The 19,628-nt window shown below is 33.2% G+C and overlaps 1 protein-coding gene across 6 annotated transcripts in view; it reads right to left on the bottom strand.

Moving 5' to 3' along the window:
* Positions 1-307: 307 nt before the first annotated feature.
* Trc (Serine/threonine-protein kinase tricornered) overlaps positions 308-19,628 on the bottom strand; it is a 130,961-nt gene continuing 111,640 nt past the window's right edge. For all 6 annotated transcript variants that reach the window (XM_072891389.1, XM_072891388.1, XM_072891393.1 and 3 more), the window contains 9 exons: positions 11,037-11,113; positions 8,704-8,937; positions 7,817-8,024; positions 7,616-7,733; positions 7,148-7,287; positions 6,853-7,053; positions 6,393-6,545; positions 6,136-6,294; positions 308-6,044 (listed from right to left, as the gene is read on the bottom strand). In XM_072891389.1, the coding sequence (XP_072747490.1) occupies positions 5,929-6,044; positions 6,136-6,294; positions 6,393-6,545; positions 6,853-7,053; positions 7,148-7,287; positions 7,616-7,733; positions 7,817-8,024; positions 8,704-8,937; positions 11,037-11,113 (1,406 nt within the window). In that variant the 3' untranslated portion in view covers positions 308-5,928. The remainder of the gene's footprint in view (positions 6,045-6,135; positions 6,295-6,392; positions 6,546-6,852; positions 7,054-7,147; positions 7,288-7,615; positions 7,734-7,816; positions 8,025-8,703; positions 8,938-11,036; positions 11,114-19,628) is intronic.

The raw sequence follows: 19,628 nt of genomic DNA, 5'->3' as shown, positions 1-19,628 counted from the left end.
TTCTAATTATACTTGAATTGAATCGTGGAGAGCAATATGAAATTAAGTGACATTTCAATTTAGAACCCGAAAATACGCATCATCTTCTTCATCATTCGAGTTATAAACCTATTCTCTCCAATTTGCGGTAAATGTCATTCATAGAAAGTTTCACAGTTATCGTGCACAACTATCAAACTAAATTGTGCTCTGCAAATTATCTCCGGGATATATGCTGCCTCAATGGAATTTCATGCTAAAAAATTCCATCATTATAATCGAAATTATATAAGGAATATACACAAACCTTCTTGAGAGAGAGAGAGAATTAAAATAAAAAACAATTTATTAACGACATAATTACAATAGTATATTCTGCGTGTGGAAAGCAATATTTTTTCTCTTTATACATCGTTTTTTATTTTATCTCGGACCGTTCGACAATAATTCCTCAATATATAATCACAAGCCTACTATAAAATATCCGTACTCGCTATATCTTGTCCGCCGCGTGTGTAGTTCGTCTTTCAGTTTTCTCTTTTCACTTTCGAAAACAATTGTGACGATTTTTTGCATGTAGTCATTTTTAAAACAAGCGCGAACGTTTCACGGCAAGCCACAAACAACAGAACGGCTGGATACCGTGTTGTACAAATTTATACTCGATGAAAAATCTGTTCTCGCACAATCGAGTGCAATAACGCAACAATCGCCTCTATGTTCTTATATCGAAACTCCTAAGCTTATCTCGGACTTCTAAAGTTTTTCGTAGAGAAAATAATGTGATAGTATTTGATCTAATTTATAGCGCAATAATCTCAAACAACTCTTAGGTGTAATATTTAACTATTAGTAATTTTTTAATCTATATATATTTTTTGCGTTTATTTCTTTTTTTTTTTTTAAGAATATCTATAATAATTTTGGCGGTGTTATTTTTGCTTTCTACATTCTAAAGGATAGGTAAAGCTTGAATATTTAAAAATTATTTTATAAACCAGATATATATATATATATATATATATATATATATATATATATATATTTCCACAAGGCATATACGGGCTCCCGAAACATTTTCCAAAACTGTACATACTCGACTCTGTACTTGTTTCATATGATAAGATCGCCTACTTAGGAATAAAATGAGCGACTCAGCATCATTGCACTCGTTTGTACCATGTTATCTAGTCACCATAGACTAACAACGCGCGAAACTGGCCATATCTAACAATAAGATTCTGTTATCGCTACGCTTGTGAATGGGATTAATCGTGAAGAATTTCTACCTATAATAATGCTATCCTAAATCTGGCTTATATAAAATTCAGCTAAATCACTGTACAAAACGAACGGTGAAAACGAAATGAATTAAGCCGCGCTGCTATGGAAGTTAGTGCAGTTACAGTGACAGATAACACTCGTATCCCTGATAAGAAATTTGTTTAGTTCGCATATCGTAACACACGCGTCTGCTTCCGTTCAAGCGAAAACGCTGGTATTATTGCGATTTCTTGGCTAATGCACATCGGGATGTATTGAGTGACCCGTCTGCGATTCAACGGTTTGCGCATTAATGTAAAGCGGAATTGAGACATTAAAATGCAAGAATAAGATGATATAAAGGACAAGAAACATAAATGAAACTCTGAAAAAGATGTTCAAACATCTTCTTTAGACATCCTTTTTGAATCTTTGTATCCTTTGAAATATCACACAAGAAAGATTTATATTATGTATGTATATATATATATATATATATATATATATATATTTATATATTATGATTCTACGTAAATCTTTGTAAATAACGTGACATATTGTCAGTATTAATATAAATGGAAAAACCCATCTTATTCTTTTAAATTTTGTCACGTCTCTCAGTCCCCGTGTAATGTCTTCTGTCGTAAAACGATAAATATTACAAAATGTTACAAATGTACAATTACATAATTGTTTGTTACAAAATGTTTATCCAAGAATACTTTGCGCAAATCGTTATTTCGCATATGAGGCGATCAAGAGATCGTCATCACGCGTTATACGATCCCCTTTGACCCTGGATGAGTAATAGATAAAATGCAATAAATGATAAACAGCTCATTCTAGAAGTTTGTATCATCCAGTAGGAAACATAACTTTTATCTTTAGTAAAAAGAGAGATAACTAATAGTCACTTTTGTGAGAGAATTTTTCTCTATTTCAATACATTTTGACAAAAACTTTAACAATAATCGTTAGCACTGAAAGCGAACGGGATTTCAATCGGTGAGTTTTAGCACTCACGAATTTTGAAATATTATTCATCCAGGCATAAAGTATGATCCATTGAATATTCGGAAGAACGACAGCGATATTCGAACGCGAAAAAAATGATTGTTCCGCTTTGCCACACGCGATCGATATACGTACGTGTGCGTGTGATTAATCGTGTATGCATGATATTACATGATCGGAGAATCCTACGTATCGCGACTGAAAGGAATCGCATGATCGGACTTGAAAAGATGACAGCTACAACGAGAAAGAGAGAGAAAGACAAAAAATAGACGCAAATGTGGGAAGCGAAAGCTCCAGACGTATCAAATTGTCGAAAAATTATCTAGGAAACGATCCCTATTCGATGAAAGGAAAAAAAGAAAGAAAAGAAAGAAATACAAAGAAAGAAGCTCCTTACCGAGGAAAAGATGACTTAATGCCTAATTAGTAAGAATTAGCTAAGAGAGATCTATCGCGGTTTCTTTCATTAAATTAACCGTAAATTAACAACTAATCAGTAGTCGCGTACAATGATATAAGAACACTAGCATAAACACGAGCAAAAACGTGAAATTGGATGATATACCGTACGTTTAACACACCCGTAATATGATTCATCATGCGCGATATACGACAATAAAAAGTCGAAGATGGCAGTACAACGGTAACCAATTAAACACCGGAGCTCAAAACTGCCTTGCCTGTCTTAATAACATTTAGTTGCCTCATTAATATTTACAGTGTACATCGATAATCAATATCGTTAAGTCTACTTGGAGATTTCCTTCTCGCGTGTCCTCAGAATTACATCAAATGTGTAATAGTTCGATACGTGCGTACATACATTTCGTCACCATCCGCTATATCATAATACGTTCGTTTTTTTCCCACCTTTGAAAAAAAAAAGAAAAAATCTACACCCATCTTCATTTCGAATCAACACACATCTAATTTAATATCTAAATTTAGCGCGTATTATTACACACCTCTCTCTTTGCTAAAAGATATCTATGTATATATATATATATATATATATTTTTTTTTACATATATATATACTTATATAGTTATTCCAAAAATACCGAAAGTTCTTTTAATAACTGATTCTTTTGCTAATTTAGAGACGATTTTTCCTTAGCGAAAATGTCAAGGCAGATCATTATTTTTTGCGAATTTTCAATTTTGTCCACCATATATCTTTGTAAAGCTTCAAGTTCAAATTCTATTAAAGTAAATTCTACTTGAAATTAATTTAAAAGTACAGTTTGATTGACCGTTTCATTCCACAAAGTTTATGAAAAGCCCTTCTTTTTTAAATAAATTGATAACCTGAAAAAGATTGATATTTCAATATACTTTCGTTAAAGTAAAATTATCTCTAAATTAGAAGCGAGAGAACTATCCTTAAAAAGACATTCGACGGTTTTGGAATATCCTCTATACATATATATGCACTGCGTTCCAGGGCACCCGAAACTTGTTGCGTCAAAGGCATCTCGTGGCTATTGTTGTATCATTTATTTAGACTTTCTCTTTAAATAAATAAATTGCGTTCATCACTTCTTTGTTTTTTTTTTCTCTTTTTACTTAGTAGCATGGACGTCAGAGCATCTGTACTCAACGGCAACAAGGAGAGACTATAAAGGTATTCCGTAACTCCCTAACTTTCCCCGCTTACGTCACACTCGTCGTCGATTTAACTCCTAGCATAATTAGCAGAAAATAGTTCTTCCCTTTTTCTTTTTTTAATAGCTTTCGTGGATAATTTTCTGTTCTTTTTTTTTCTCTTCGTTTAAATCACTGACTTAACTGGTAGTACAACGTAATCTAGGCGCTCTCTGTTTTATTAGACTATCTGAAGACTTCGCTCTGTAAACGGCGTTAAGATATATATTATATATATGTATACGCAGATGGAGTAGAATCGTACGAAACTAATCTCTTCGTCGAATGTACAACACAGCGTGATTAAGTAGAAACACGCCGAAACGTTACGAGGAAAGAGCGTTGAGAGTTTTTATGTACTATATTATCCACAATGTAATTACGTTTCGAGCGCGCGCGTGCATCTCCTTTCTTCTAGTGTATAGGTACTTCTGTGTGTGTGTGTATGTATGTTTGTTATCTTAAGTGTTATCTAGTCTTTATTAACGTTATTACGCTATTTTATTACCAAGGTGCCCTGGCTATGTCAGCAAAACTACGAAATGTAAATCGTAAAATTGTTCACAGTGCAATCGAAAGGAAAGGTTTCCGGTTCCACAGAGTATTAAAACACACGGATGTGTCGGTTTGTGTATGTATGTATGTGTCTGCGATTTTCTATATATCGTCGCAACACATTGCGATTCCATTTCCTTCTTATTTTACATTTCGGAAAAGTGGCTTGTCTGGCTCATCTCTTTCACGTTTAAACGTACGGATTTGTTGGGCTGTCTGTTAGGAACCTTAATAAGGCAACGAAGGAGCCCTGAATCTTACAAGTGTATTTTTCTTTCTCCTTTTTTATGCCTTTTTACGGTATCTTTTAAAGTCTAGCATCCTTTATCGTGTATTCAAAACACGGCTAAAAATGTTTATTATTGCCTTACAAGAAAAAGAGAGATAGAGAAAAAGAGAGAGAGAGACCCGGTACCCAAAGAGTACTATTACATAATATTAAAATCACTTAATTTGATAAAATATGTAAAATATTAGAAACTTTTTAGATGAAAAGTTTCGCGCGTGTTGTACCGTTTAATTCCTTAGAGTTCGTGAACGGGCCAAAGCTCTCAAAAGTAGCGCAAAAATATATATAATATAAAAATTCCACCGCAACTTACATCGCAACAACCCTTAAATTTTCAAGATAAATCGAAATATAATTGCTCACATATATACAACATCAATAAAAGCGTAGCATCCGCTAACAGACAAGAAGGTCCGAAGATAGCAGAGATTTTCAACAACTTTATATATCACAGAAAGTTAATTATAAATACAACGTTCGAACAGAGAGAAAAAGAGAGGAGAGAGAAAAAGAGAGCTTAGTTCGAGAGCTTAGCCAGACGTTACTTTCAACGAGTATACATATTCTCCAATAAAATACCATTCCGATGCACGTCGCAAAGATATATAAGAAGTACATTAAGTGTGAGGAAACTACGGTACCGAGGCTCCCTCTGATCGTTTTCGTTTAATACCATTACCACAGAGAGCTTATTATGCTACATTTTGCACAAAATGCCTTCTCCGCGGCACGATAAAAGTGAGGAATATGATCCTCGATGAATATTTCTGTGAAAATCACCATAAGTTATACAACGAAAGACTTCGTTTACGTCGCCTTATCACGCGTCGCACCGTTATTGACGCATAAGGCGTGCGATATTTGTGTATTGTGCACCGTTATCACTATACTCTTCTGTATCCATCCGTTTGTATTCATCTGTCTGTCTGACCTGACTGACCGAGCTATTCATCGTTGCGATTATCGATATTCGTGATAACGTTGCACTTGTTCAATCTGTGCTTATCACGTATATACAATAAGAATGACTCGCGAGATAGGTCAGCCATCCGCCATGCGCGACACCGTTGCCGTCGACGGTGGCGGATGAGGATGATGTACCAAGGCCGGAATTTCGATCATATCAGCTGGCTGCTGATTGGCAACGGCAGCACTGATGATCGAGCAGGAAGTGAGGGGTTGCTATTTCTTGGTCGGTGTGCCCCGTTGTGTCAGACCCTCGAAGCGCTTGAAAGTGTAATTGATGAATACCCAGTCCTTGTATATTACCTCGCCGTCCTGTGGCATTGGCGCGGACGCTGTAACGAGATAAAATTCAAGGACATGATTAAAAGTGTGTCATACTCTACAAGTATTGAATGTAATAATGACGGGAAAAGATACACTTACGTATCTCCAGTTTCACGTCTGGAAACTCGTCGAAGTTGGACGTGTCGTCGATGGATCGCACCTCGACCGGTATGGCGGCCGGTCGTTCCCTGATGTGCTCCCAATCGACACCGCGGAAAAAGGGTGCCAATTTGAGCTCCTCAATGCCTCGTTGCGCCCCTGAAGAATAATCACATATAATAAAAGGATTAGTTTTATTATAAGATCTATTGCCGGAAGAAATTTTAATAATTCCAAGACAAAACCCGATAATTTACCTAATCTTCTGTCGGCTTCGCAGCAAAATCTAATGATGGTGTCTTTAGCCTCTTCGCTAATGGGAACTTCCGGTGGGAATACCAGCGTTTCTCGCCAGTTCATTACTTTTCTATACGTCTCCTGTGGATTTTCACTACAGAACGGTGGATAGCCTGAAATAATTGTATTATTAACGATTTGAATTGGGTACAGATTAATTTCTCGATGTTCAGAACTTTTATCACGTTAGCGTTTATCCTTTACAATTATCTTACAATCAATATAACGTTATAATCATTATATAATAAAATTTATATGCAATTATATACAATATCTAATATTTATATACGAATATAAAAAAATTTTCACATACTAATTAATACAGATAGATTAACAGTCTCGTGCCGATTATTTTTCTCGCTATTTCATTCATCTTAAACGCATTTAAAAACGGAAAAATACTAAAAAAAGGTATCGTACCTATAAGCATCTCATACATAATAACTCCCAAGGACCAACAGTCGCAAGCTGGTCCATAACCTGTTTGTAGAAATACTTCCGGTGCAATATAGTCCGGAGTACCGACCGTACTGTAAGCCAGCGCTCTCCTGTTTCTTTTCCAACTCTCGGCTCTTCTTTTGCTGTCCATCGCGCCGCCACTTCCACTCCCGCATGATGTCACTGCGGAAAAAACAGACAAAGTATCAAAGTTAAATCATCATCATCATCGACATTACGCAAATTTCCGTTTGACGCGAGCAAAGATGCAACTTACTGAAATCGGAAGGTTTCGCTTGACTCAGGTCCCGGTAGAAATCAGTTCTATGTGATTTCTTCAACCCTGTACACAGCCCAAAATCAGAGAGTTTTATATGGCCCCGTGCATCCAGCAACAGGTTGTCTGGCTTGATGTCTCTGTAAAGTATAATTAAATTAATATAACGATTATTTTTACCTCCAATTCACGCAAGAATATTATATGTATTATATGCTTAGATAAACAAAAATAAAATGAAGTATAATTCAAAAATTTATAACGCTATTTATTAAATTATTATATAATAAATTTAAAATTAATAACACCGCGGAGTTATTAATTTTATATTAATTTAAAAATCTACGACAATTTAATATTTGTGTAAAACAGTTGAAAGATTTAAATCTATAATTCGTAAGCAATTTTATTTAATAACATGAAATTATTTTCTCGCTAACAGTTGCAGCAGATTTTTAATGGACGTACCTATGAATAAAACCTAATTTGTGTATGGAATCGATCGCTAACGCCGTTTCGGAAATATAAAATTGCGTGCACTCCTCGGAAAGCGTATCCTTCTTCATGAGCAGCGTCATCATATCACCTGTAATTCATCTCAATTAAATATCCGTGACGCTCAAGGGTAACCTTTACTTTCATCGTCGATGATCAATAATAATGACTTACCGCCAGGCAGAAACTCCATTATAAGATAGAGATTTATAGGATCTTGGAAACTGTAGTACATTTTTACGACCCACTGATGATCCGCTTCCACGAGAACATCCCTCTCCGCTCTGACGTGCGCGACTTGTTCTTTCTCCAACATATCCGCCTTCCGAAGGATCTTCATCGCGTACACGTGTCCGGTGTCCTTCTTTTGCACGAGTCTCACCTGTTTATTTCACAAAGGAGAGCGTTTAAAGTGAAAATGCCGACAAGATTTCTGTCGCGAACGATTAAAAACATTCTCTAATTTCAGATCTTTGTGCGAAAAAGATTCCACTTGCTTCGCGAAGCGAGGAGAAGTACTACTTTTCTTGAGAAATAATGAGATAATTTCGCTCTCTCGTAGACGTGATCATTATACTTGTGAGCCTTTCGTATTTCCGTTATTATTGTAATTCTTGCAACTACAAGTAAAGTTCAATCTTCATCTCTAATGCGCTCAAATTGTCATGTAAATTGCGAGCAATTTATGTATGTCACGCATACGATGAATATATTATTTAAGATGCCATTTAAATCACAAATAAGTAGGTAATAAATATCGCAAACCGTTATAAGCGAGAGACATGTAACTTCTAACTTATATTTGGAAAATAATCGAATTAGAATCAAAACTCCTCCCCTTCTTTTTTTCAAAATACTTAAAACTATGTATTATATGAATAAAAATAATAAGTTATATCAGTTATATGCATGATATTACAAGTCCATCAAATTTCGTCGTTCTCATTTTATTGCAAAGGAATTGCTCACATCTCAAGCCACAGTCAATTTGGTGATTAAACTAACATTAGACTTTTCGAAACTCGCTCGTTCATTAATATCATTATCCATCGATATTTTACCTCGCCAAAGGCACCTCTGCCAATGACTTTGAGAGGCTCGAAATCCTCGACGCCGAGCCTAGACCGCTTGAGCCGGAGGAACTCGGTCTCCTTTTGGGCATGTTGCAGCCTCTTCTCCTGCTTCTGCTGCTCCGAAAGACCCTCATCCTTAAGGGACTCCTCGAGCTTTGCCAGCCTTTGCTTTCGCTCGATGTGTTGCGCTATCAGATTGCTGTAATAGTTCTCCAACGTTACCTGCAAGAAGCAAAACGTACACGCAATGTTCCGATTATCATTGTATGAAACCCGCATGATATCGTCATCATTTTCCTCCCCTTCTCATCATGAGAGCTCGACGTAACGCGATCGATAACGTTTTATCTCGTGCACAACAAAACCACTTCCGCTGGCCACGAACTGGCTGTTTCACAGCTGGTGCGATTATTACGCCTTCCGAAATCAAGTTTGCATTCACTGTCGCGAGACACTTTGGTGCCAATGTTATTTTTCGTCAGAATTACCGTCATAAAGGATAAAACTTGCAAAAATTCTCGAATTTTCCAGAGTATGTCATTCTTCCAGCTCTTTCCACATTAAAATAACACTTAACTGTAATTAAAATCCCACTAAATTTTCTTTTAATAATGTAAATATTTCTAATTCAAATAATTCCAATTCATGTTTCAAAAAGAGCAAATAAAAGCTAAATAAAATTAAGAAAACGACAGCTATGTAAAAAAAAAGAAAAATATATTATTATATTTCTTATTATTACACAATTATTATTATTACATTAATTATTTTAATTATTGTTATTATTTCTTATTATTATACAATAATGTAATTTGCAATCTACGGAAGGTTTTATAATTATTGTTAATTAAAAGAGACATTATTTAATTTCCGTAATATAGGAGCGGCAAACTCCAGAGTTTTTTGCAATTTTCTCAAGTGTTTCTAATTTTTCAACTTTTTCCGGAAACTTATAGCAACTCTCTTTGTATCGCTTAAAAGTCCGCGCAAGTAAGCTAATATCTGATAAGAAATTGTTTTCTGTAATGATCAATGCTTATTATCAACGAAGTTATCGCGTGTTTTTCGCAATAATTAACAAATGTTAAGCAATCGTTGTTGAGTAACAACGAAGAGTTGGGCAACTTTGGTTTTCTCAGAAAAACGTAGGTAGTCATTAACTGCCAAGTGTTCCAAATTAAAACGATTCATTTCGCAATTTGGTAGGCAACATATTATTCATTACAAACATTAATTCGCAATCAATAATACATTTTGGTTTTTTTCTAATTAAATTCATAAGAAAGCATTTTTTCAACTGTTACAATATATATAATTTTCTGTATGTGCAGCAATTAATTAAAACATCTAGAAATTCAGATATTATTAAAGAGAATGATGTTTTTAAATGTAAATATATATTTTATAAAGTATTTTATAAGATTTGCGAAAATCATCATAAATAGAAACTATTGTACATTATTCATAATTTTATATATACTTATAAGAATATAATACTAAACAAATAGAATCGTGAATTCATCATGTTATTAATTATAATCCTGAATGATAGATTAAATTTAATTATATATAGAGCATTGTAATGTTTATCTTGTTAAAAAACAGCAACCATTAAGCAATATAGTTCGTTGGTATTGCCTCTACATACGATAATTGAATTGTTCCGATGTTGACCTACATTTCTTTTGCTTATATAAACCTGGATACTCTCAAGGTTTTTCGCAAAGTAGTGATAGTTGAGAACTCGAATATTAAATTATCAGTTTTGTTTCAATAATCCTTTTAACGACACATGATCTCAAATTAGATTTATTAGGATACAAATTTTATTATAAATTACAGAAAAATAGTAAAAACATATCAATTTTATACATGTATAGTATTTGCCCGTCAAAGTGTAAAAGTTAATAAGGAAGTTTAATCGACTTACATTGATCTTTCCTTCATTGAAAATTTAAGACACATATATTATCAGTTGTTGTACTATTTGGTGTAAAAATTAAATATATTTTATACAAACGCAAAATAAAAGTTGAAAGAATAGACAATAAAATTTTATTTTTTCCTTAATCTTAAATAGAAAAATATTCGACTTTTATAATTATCAAGTTATTAAAAATGAAATATAATTTATTCATATTATTTCTGCGGAACAATATCTTCAAACTTAATCAAGGAACGTTGTCTTATTGTAATCATGTCAATATTCTATAACACTCTGTATATTGAATCATCTGTCATGAAATTGATTGACAAACGATATACAGAACACAGTCACTATCTTAATGATGTAATCAAGTTTGAACTAAATTCAAACTCACCTTGGCCTTGGTCGCTTTGTCCAACGTGTGGCCACTAAATCGGATCGTGCTCTCGGTTGCCGCCATCTCCAGCACCCCTGCAACAGGAAAGAAAAGAAGGTCATCACTTGTCATTAATTTCAAGAATTAACATCTGACGCCAATCCAAACATATAATCTCTTATGTACATTGTCAATAAAAATATCGTCAGAACGAGGACGATGAAAGGTGAATGACATCTTCGTTGCTAATAATCTGACAACTTGTTAAACGAAATATCGAGCCAGATGTCAGTTATTTCCGTACTAATTATAAAATAGGACTGTCATTATAACTGTATGTTTAAACTATCATATTCATATCATTCTTTTATATTTATACATATAAAGGAAAAGAGAGAAAGAAAAAATACCGTAATTTTTTTAATCTGTGAAATTAGACATTTAATTTTAAGAATTTAAAACTCAAGTTTTAAATTTCATATGCCTTCTAAGTGATATAAACACGAACCATATTTATTTATTATCTCTAATTTTGTACTATGTATTTCCGTCCTCTTTCTTATATGTATATAAATGTATATATATATGTATATGTATAATGTTTATATATTATATATAATATTTTATATCTCTATAAGTATTCTAACACTTTTGGTTTATCATGGTTTTTATAAATATAAATTTCAGATCCAAATATTCAGGGAAAATTCGAGAAAATTAAAAATTCGTAATCGTTACCAGTGTTATTGGAAAATTGACGGTGGACACATCTAAGGCAGTCCATATTCATCTTCGATGTTCGCGCTTGGAAAAGTAAGCTTGAAATGATAGAAAGATTTATCTCGTACCGCCCGCGTGTGGTAACATAACACTGCATACAAACATTACTACTTTTTCAAAGAGAAAAGAAAAATCGGTGAAGAGTTACACACCTACGAAAGATGACAGAACATTATGAATACGCATAAAGAGCAAATTACCCCGAGGCGATTATAGGCTTGGATTATAGACTACAACACGTTTTATATTCGAAGGCCGGCATGTGGAAAAAAAATGAGAAACGTCATATAATCGATTACTCTTGAAGCGGTTTTAACAAATCCTACTTCTTTGCAATACGGACGCTAATTTTTGCTATGACAAGATAAATTCATGACATCAACATTCAGAATGACAGAATTAATGTATGACGTATTCGAAGTAACTATCGGATAATTTTTCATGAGAGATTGTACATTAATAACTTTATTACTTTTATTCTACTTTTGAAATTTAATTTTACGAAGAATCAATAGAAATGTAGAACGAATTAAAGAGTCGATTCTTACTTATTCAAAAAAATCAACTTGCATTTCATATAAATTATATTTCATATAAATAAGTTGCAAAGTTATATCACACAAGAACATAATATATCAAAATAATTATATAATAATTATACAATAATTAATGTTTAAGAAACCTTTAAAAACTAATTATAATTTCATGAAAATAAACAAGATATTCTCGTATTTTCCATTTCCCTTTCATTAGAAAGTCTACTATTGAGCGTTTCGAATGAGTGTATCCCTTTTCATTAACATAAACATAGACAGTCAATGGAATATTCTTCTTTGTAATTCAATCTGGTATATCGCGATACATTGTTTCTACACCAGCCCACTTTCCTTTGACAGTTGAGTGCAATTCAGAATTAAGTTGGCTGATGACAGGTGCTCAAAATGACCTAATTACAACTTAGTACTCGACAGAACAAGTCTGTTGCGTACTTCAAAGGGACTCGCAATCTTTTGTTAATTGCGCGTTTCAGTGCTGTATAATACATGGATCTGGTTATGACTTCAAGTTAAATTTTTAAGTTAATGACGCCAACCGCGACGAGCTTTACAACAGATGTTAATTTGTAATTGTATTGCGAGACTATTATCCTGACTCGTTATCTTTGTACAATAGATTCGCGGCTTTAGATAATTAACATTTCTAGTTATATATAGAACAGTCATTTAAGGTGAATAAAGAGAGATGCAATATCACTACATACTAACATAATAGCTATCGCATTACATTATATATGCGTAATATTTTATCTTCTTATAATTTTTTAATTATTCTTATTAATTACTAGAAACTTTCAATCAAATTATTTGCTCTCTGAATTCAGTTTTCGCCTTCTTTTTAAAGAAAATAAAAATTTTGCGTTGTTTTAGAAAATAATATAAATAATAAATTAAGATGCAATGAATGCAGCTAAAGTACAATAAAATTATAATTATATAATAAAAAATAAATGTATGAACACGTTGCGAGTTATAAACAATAGATATTTATATAAAAGTTTGCAGTAAAACGAATTCTTGATGTTATAAGGTAATTAGTCGCTATATTTGAAGCAACAACGGAAGCGTCATTACGTTATCAGCCGGATTGATAGAGCGACAAATCTCTCGTCCGGCTTAAAAGAATGACATGTTTTATGATCACATGCCAAGTGTGTTTACCATAACGCAAACGATGATTCTTCGCGAGGGACACTTATTTCGAGGACATCGCGTGGTGTCATCGAATGAATCATTATTACATAATCACACATAACATACGCATATATTCGTTGCAGATATTACAATGGGTTACAAGGAGATCCGTTTTATTAAACGACATTGCATGTTTCTTTTGCGTAAACACGCTAATATTGTATGTTGCAAGTGCTTTGACATATTTATAAAAATTTGGTTCGTATTAATATATTCATGAAACTAAATAAATTCTGACTTTTGGGAAATACCCCATATCTTAGCTAACAGTAAGTGTTTCTCCATTATAAGAAAAAGTACGATGTATACATACATATAATGTATAATTACGTTCTGTATTATTTTAATTAAAGAAAATCCATATGTGTGTTGCATAAACTTATAATTAGTTGTTTTAATGACTGTAACAATACAGACTTTGTCAATTTAATGACAAAGTACTAATTTGTGTTAATTTGCCATGCACCTATTTGTTTCGATACTCTGGATTCAATAGGATCAGTGGTACTTAGTAAACAGTATTGATCCTACAACGTTATCATGAAATAATTGCCAATTAATACACATAGTTCTACGTACGAGAAGATTATATAATCGACGTGTGGGAGTAACTAAAACGCGACGTAATATATCAATCATTAATATATTTGTATATATTATGTGTAATAAATAAATAAATAAATAAATATATAAATATATATATATATAAACGAGAAAATCTTCTTTGAAATTATCTTTAACCGTTTCTTATAATGTTTTAAAATAATTTAAAAAATCTTTGAAATATCGAGATAAATCAATGTACATAGAAATTAGTAGAAATTGCCACATTTCGGCCCTAATATATAATTTCATCCGCAATGCAGCAGAGAAAGATTCGATGGCCCGAGGTACAACGTGGTGGACCTAGATACGAGAGTTTCCCCTTGTGGTTTATTTTATGAGCGTTGATTAGACGCGTTCGTGTCAGGAATATCGCGCTATCATAACTACACTAGACGTTAATTATCTCGAACATCGTATTAATCATCGTCTCGTGATACGTGCTCAGAAAACAATGCATTCAACTAAAAACAGACGCTTATTTGTTTTCTCAGTTAATTTGTCGCGTCATTTTTGGCTTTTACACCAAAAATTAGTCCAAAACGACTGTGTTGTGCTAGCAAGAAACTTTTGAAAAACATCTATATGATATATAACTATATATTATATGTAAGTATATATTATATATACTATATAACACATTATATATTTTTTTAGATAAAATGTTTTTCTGAGAGCTGGGTGTCGACTAATTAATATCATATATATGGATGTATGACATTTGTCCTATCATCCAGCGATATTGATTGCTCCGGTTCCAGACACTTTTACGTAACGGCAAATACAAAAGTATGAGTCTATTCATATGAAAATGATTAATTCAGAAGGAAGGTTCGTGTAACAGCTAAATTAAAATTGAAAATACTTAACTCATTCATATTTTAATTCATTAAACGTTGCTATTATATTTATCTTTTCTCGTGTTCTTTTCTTTTTTTTTTCAAATTTCATATAATGTTAAATGTAAGATATAAAATTCAACATTTGCAACACAAATCAAGTTTAGCAATATTAAATAAATTTTTACGTGATTTAAATTATGATAGTTATTACATGATCTTATTCTTCATTTATCTGTCGTTAAGTTTACTGTTATTGATAACGATTCTAAAATCAAATCAGTCAGAATCAGTCTAATTTTTTTAACACACATGCTACATAGTAGCCCGTGTTTGAGTTAATAATATCGTAACATCCCGTCGTTTCATTTTCGCTCATCAAGGACTTCACGTGAAAGGTTTATGAATCTACTAGAAGTCAACAAATTCTTACGTATAAATTTTGTGTACGTTCCAGGAAGGTTCCTTGCGTCTGTAGCACGTGGGCGTAATTCATTTTAAGTGATGAGATGAATGTCTATTAATTGCCACCACGCGAGTAACGTGAGTTATAGAACGTGTAAACAAACTCGGTGACGCGAAGCGCACATGTGTACCGTGTGGCTCGAGTACATATTGCGTATGCTATCGTATGTTGAGAATTAATCATGATTGCACGATCTCGCTCGGTATAAACTATTGAGAAACTATTTATTCTATTGGAATTCTACAAATGTCGACGAATTATTGAAAACCAAATATCGGGTGACATATGAAAATATTTAATAGCGAAGCAGAAATGTATGCTATTATTAAATGGTGATAAGAGCAAGTTATAAAGGCACGCGTGCACAACATTATCATGTAAACTATAATATACGCTTACTCATTTCTAATCCGTCATGAGTCAGTGAGCGAATAGCGTAAAAGTTTTTATAAATAGTGTCGAGGATACCAAAATTTTCTTTACAGATTTAAATTTTATCATCAAATATAATTTACTCCATTTTTCCGCAACAAAAGAATCCTATTATCCTGAGAAATTTAATTATAAAATTATTTAATGTTGAAAACTGAAAAATTTCATGAATTAAGTCTGCAGAGTACAAGTGGACTAGAAATTTTATTAAAATAAAAAAGAGCGTTGTAACAATTTTCTTTTATTATTTATTATTTCTGTAGAAAAAAACTTTCTGAATTTGAAATGTTAAAAAATATTATTTGCAATATATATTTGCATGGTCTGTATTCTTCTTTTTATTATTATTATAGAGTTTTAATAATCATGCAAAATGATTTGTTTCAAAAATAATCTAACACTTCTGACGTATTATCTGATATATTCAAATCTGTATATTTTATAGAAGATAAATTTTCTCTCTCTTTATCAGGACTGTATACCGAATATAATACAGATATAAGCAGAATGTACGAATTTTTTTATCGGGATATGTGACAGAGCGCTCCGTTATCAAAATGAAATAAACCGAGGCGTCACGTCACAATAATTTCAGGGAAGCAGCAGGTCACGTTTCGAGAGAAAGAATCGTATGTGTGTTTCCAAAGTAGAACGTAGGAACCGTAAAGCGAGTCTCCAGTCCTTAAACGGCAACGAAGCGTGGGTGAATCACAGGGATAACAGCTTTTGACTGAAGCAGCGTGCAACAATGCCACACATTTACGCTTCAATGTTTAGCCTTGATGCTTATTAAATAATGACGACAGACACAGTCCGCACGCCGCGCGGATATTTATGCGGATGCGAGGCATTTTGCATGTACCGGGGTTTTTTTTTTGTCGGACTCATGCAAATAATCGTCGCCGCACAAAATGTCGACGTCAGCGCGCGATTAAGGCCGTCCGTGCAGCTGTGCACTCAGAAAATAACATTCCGTCGATAGTGATAGTTTTCCTTTATAAAGGTACGCGATGGCGTTATTTTGAAACACGTGTTTAAACGATTAAACAATAATTGTCACGTCGACAAATATCGATGCTTTATGCGATTTTATTTCGCAACCGTAAAATGACTTTATCCCCGTCCAATCTCCAATTTCCTCGATTTCGCGCAATTTTACAGTTTCGCGTGGCAACTCTGATGGTGTAACGCACCGTTGAAATTTCGCTGTTTCCATCTCGCAATTTTCGGGCTGAAACTCGGGCTATTGCTCCCCACCGTGACATTTGCCGATTCGTTTGGCACGCAACAATCTATTCTAACGCAATCCACCCTAGTTACATTACGGATTACAAAGCCGCAGCCCCAGAAGCCATATATCTATTTACTTCGTTTATTGTGTGTGTGCGCGTAAAAAGAGACATCATTAGGAAGTTCGCGATAGGAATTGGACGAGTTCGGCGTACGAGGAAAAATGAATGTCAAAGTTCATCATCTCGCTAAAGTGGATCGTCAAATAAAATTGAATGTAGATAAGAACTCTTACTTGGAATGAATAAAAGAGTTTCACGCGGAACATGTTCTGAGTCATTCTATTTTAACTTTGGAAGATTCAAGTCGAATAAAAGTGTACTCTAAAAGTTTAAAATCACTTCCTTTTGACATATTTTCATATATAATAGTTCCTTTATGGAACATAACATATGAAGTGGCTAATCTATTATTCGTTAGAATAATATTCTGCCAATCTACTTTATAAAAGTGGTTGTGAAAAAAAGAGATGTCTGTAGAAAATCTATTCATATTACTTGCCCGTATCTCCTCTATATCTTGTAATTTAATAATTCCATATCAATTTACCGAGTGTCGCATATTCTATTCAATTTCATTTACTATCAAATTTATAATCTTATTCTCTGAATTTGCTTAAGGGTAAGCTTCGACCTACATTTCGTCGAATTGGCGGTTCACCATGCAACGTGACGATTCTCACGCGGTCGTGATTTCACACGGTTCCCTCTCGCGACAAAGAGGAAAAGAGGGAAAGAGAGAAAGGAGAGGAAAGATACGGAAAATCGATTTTACGGTGCAAAAAGACGAGCCGATCCCTCATTCCGCGAACCGCGTACAGCATATCGCGTGCGCGCGTTATGCACACGATCAACCTACTTGCTCGGAGCGAGGATAACCGTAAATAACGGTCGCAGCCGGATTTCTTGCCGGATCGGTCGGATGAATCGGTGGATGCGCGAGAACTGGTGAAGAGAATCATGGATCCCTTGCTTGTCTCTTGCCTATTTTCAGCAAACAGCAGGCATTCAAAAAGGTCGAAATCAAAGAAATACATAAAGAGAAAAAATAAAGATGAGTGCATTTAGTCGAGAATAAATGGGTATATAGAGATCCAAAGCATTTCGAATATATAGAAAAAAAAAACTGATTTATGATACATTCTTACATATATTAACAGAAAAGAATATTAAAAAATTAACAGGCAAAGTTTGCGATACAAAAGGACCTCTCTATTTTTAGCATTTTTATAAGATTTCGAAGATTAAAATTTTTAATAATAATAATTGACGTGTTTTCTCTGAGAAACAAGATTCAATCGAAAAATTTAAACAATCAAAAGAATATCTTTTAAGAACAAGAAATAAAAGTGGTAGAAAAAGAAATTGAAAAAACAAGTATAATTATACCGTATGAATAGATATATACTTGAAAAAAAAGGAAACAAAAATTCTTAATAAAAAGGATAATAATGAAATAATGACAGTCTACGTCAGCAAAACTTCAATACCTCAAAAGTCAATATATAAACGAATACGTAATAAAATTCTTAAATTATGAATTGGCCACTTAAATTTTCGTCATATCGTTTGTGTTTTAACAATTTTCTATAAACGTACTCGTGCGAAATATTTTCGTGTCGCTGATGTAACGCGATTTGTTCAGACATGTTGTAACACGATTATCGAGCAAATAATACCAAAGCTGATAGAAATCGCCATCGTATACATATATATATATATATATATATATATATATATATACACACACACGCACACACACACACATACACAAAAGTACTAGCTTTCTCTCTATTGGTTAACACCGAAGCAGGGCTTCTCTGCGACATCCGTTACATAAGTGCTGGTGTTAAGTTCCGCAGCTGATAGATGCAAACGTAACGACTATTTAAAAAAAAAACAGCAGAAAATGCAAGAAACATCTAATTAACTAGTGTAGATTAATGAAATGGGAAAAACTTTTTACTTCCTGATATAAGTGTATACAAACATAATATAATATATATAATAATTATATACGATTTTAACTAGATTCAATTCATTAATTTAAAAAAGTACATCTTGCATGCCATTAATTAGAAGCAGATGATTTGGCGTATGCCGAATAACTCCAAGAAAAAATATATAATTAAAATACAATCTCATGTTTTTTCTTTGCTAAAGAAATTATTAATTTCCGCGATAACGCATTTATATATCTCCATCGAAAAACCGTTATTTCGCGTTACTTCATTGTATTATGTCATACATAAAATAATTGCTATCATGCGAACAAAATGACAGTTGACATGATTGTTAGATTATTTTAGTTGACGAAAATAATTCGCATGACTTTTATTTCAAAGATTGCTTCTGTCCAATCTATGTCGTTTTATAATAATATCTCTGATCGATAAAGGTAAAAATAGATCACACGGATTCATCAATGAGTGACCTGCTGATCCGATTGT

This window comes from Anoplolepis gracilipes, chromosome 4, assembly GCF_047496725.1.
Source record: "Anoplolepis gracilipes chromosome 4, ASM4749672v1, whole genome shotgun sequence".
Taxonomy (NCBI): Eukaryota; Metazoa; Arthropoda; class Insecta; order Hymenoptera; family Formicidae; genus Anoplolepis; species Anoplolepis gracilipes.
Note: the sequence above shows the minus strand (reverse complement) of the source record. Positions and strands in the feature narration are given on the sequence as shown.